Raw genomic sequence first — 1,325 nt, 5'->3', positions numbered from 1 at the left:
CTAAACTTAAACAAAAAAAAAAAAAAAAAAAAAAAAAAAAGTAAAGAAAATAATATTACTAAATAGTATATAAATAGTTCTAAAATAACACTGATGCAACATGGTGTGAATTGACTCAAGGTTATGAAAATATGGTGTGTGTGTGTGATCTACAATTCTACATCTTTTTCATCTTTTTTTGCAGATGGTTGCCAGCAACAGGACAACGGTGGTGAGAACACTAACTCCATTAGCTCAAACGGTGAGGATTCAGATGAGACTCAAACGCGCCTGCAACTGAAAAGAAAACTGCAAAGAAACAGAACGTCGTTCACGCAGGAGCAGATCGAAGCCCTGGAAAAAGGTGAGCGTCAAGTGTAAGCATTAACAACAAATGTCTGCCATACCCAGCTGAGGGACACAGAGTAACACGCTTTCCCATCGGTTTTTAGAGTTTGAAAGAACCCACTATCCAGATGTTTTCGCAAGAGAAAGACTTGCAGCAAAAATCGACCTTCCGGAAGCTAGAATACAGGTGAGATTAGTGCAACTTTAAAACCAGGGCATCTACTGCATGTTCACTGTTGCTATGGTTTACATCTGCTGATCTTCTCTGTGTCGCAGGTATGGTTCTCAAACAGAAGAGCGAAATGGAGGAGGGAAGAGAAGCTGAGGAACCAGCGACGACAAGCCAGCAACTCCTCCAGTCACATTCCCATCAGCAGCAGTTTCAACACAAGCGTCTACCAGGCAATCCCACAACCCACCACTCCTGGTGAATGACACACCACAACCTAAACATATAAGACATGCAATAATGCCTTCACACCAAAGTCCAAATGTTTGATGCAAACAAGATTTTAGATCTCTTTTACACAAATATTGTACAACAGATGTCAGAACAATTAATTAAATCTTTTATTATGAAAACGAAAATGAACATAGCTTTGAATTATCTACTTGAGTCATTTAGTTGCATCAAAAGCTTAACTTTTTGTAAGATTCCTTTTCTCCTGAAATAAGTCTTAAAAATATAATATAATTAGTGCTGTCAAATGATTAATCGCGATTAATCGCATCTAAAATAAAGGTTTTTGTTTACATAATATATGTGTGTGTACTGTGCATATTTATTATGGATATATAAATACACACACATGCACGTATATATTTAAGAAGAGAATGTTATGTTTATATATTAAATATATTTATATATAATATAAATAGTATAAATATATGCATGTAAATACACGTAAATATTTTCAAAATATATACACACGTGTATTTATATATACATAATAAATATACACAGTACACACAGATATATTATGTAAACAAAACCTTTT

At 34.4% G+C, this 1,325-nt stretch overlaps 1 protein-coding gene across 3 annotated transcripts in view; it reads left to right on the top strand.

Moving 5' to 3' along the window:
* The window catches only part of LOC107690791 (paired box protein Pax-6-like), a 21,672-nt gene that overhangs the window by 16,264 nt on the left and 4,083 nt on the right, over window positions 1-1,325 (top strand). For all 3 annotated transcript variants that reach the window (XM_016489208.1, XM_016489207.1, XM_016489209.1), the window contains 3 exons: window positions 185-343; window positions 432-514; window positions 604-754. In XM_016489208.1, the coding sequence (XP_016344694.1) occupies window positions 185-343; window positions 432-514; window positions 604-754 (393 nt within the window). The remainder of the gene's footprint in view (window positions 1-184; window positions 344-431; window positions 515-603; window positions 755-1,325) is intronic.

The sequence above is a fragment of the Sinocyclocheilus anshuiensis genome, unplaced genomic scaffold (assembly GCF_001515605.1).
Source record: "Sinocyclocheilus anshuiensis isolate Anshui unplaced genomic scaffold, SAMN03320099.WGS_v1.1 scaffold3406, whole genome shotgun sequence".
NCBI lineage: Eukaryota > Metazoa > Chordata > Actinopteri > Cypriniformes > Cyprinidae > Sinocyclocheilus > Sinocyclocheilus anshuiensis.
This window is presented reverse-complemented; position numbering and strand designations above follow the sequence as displayed.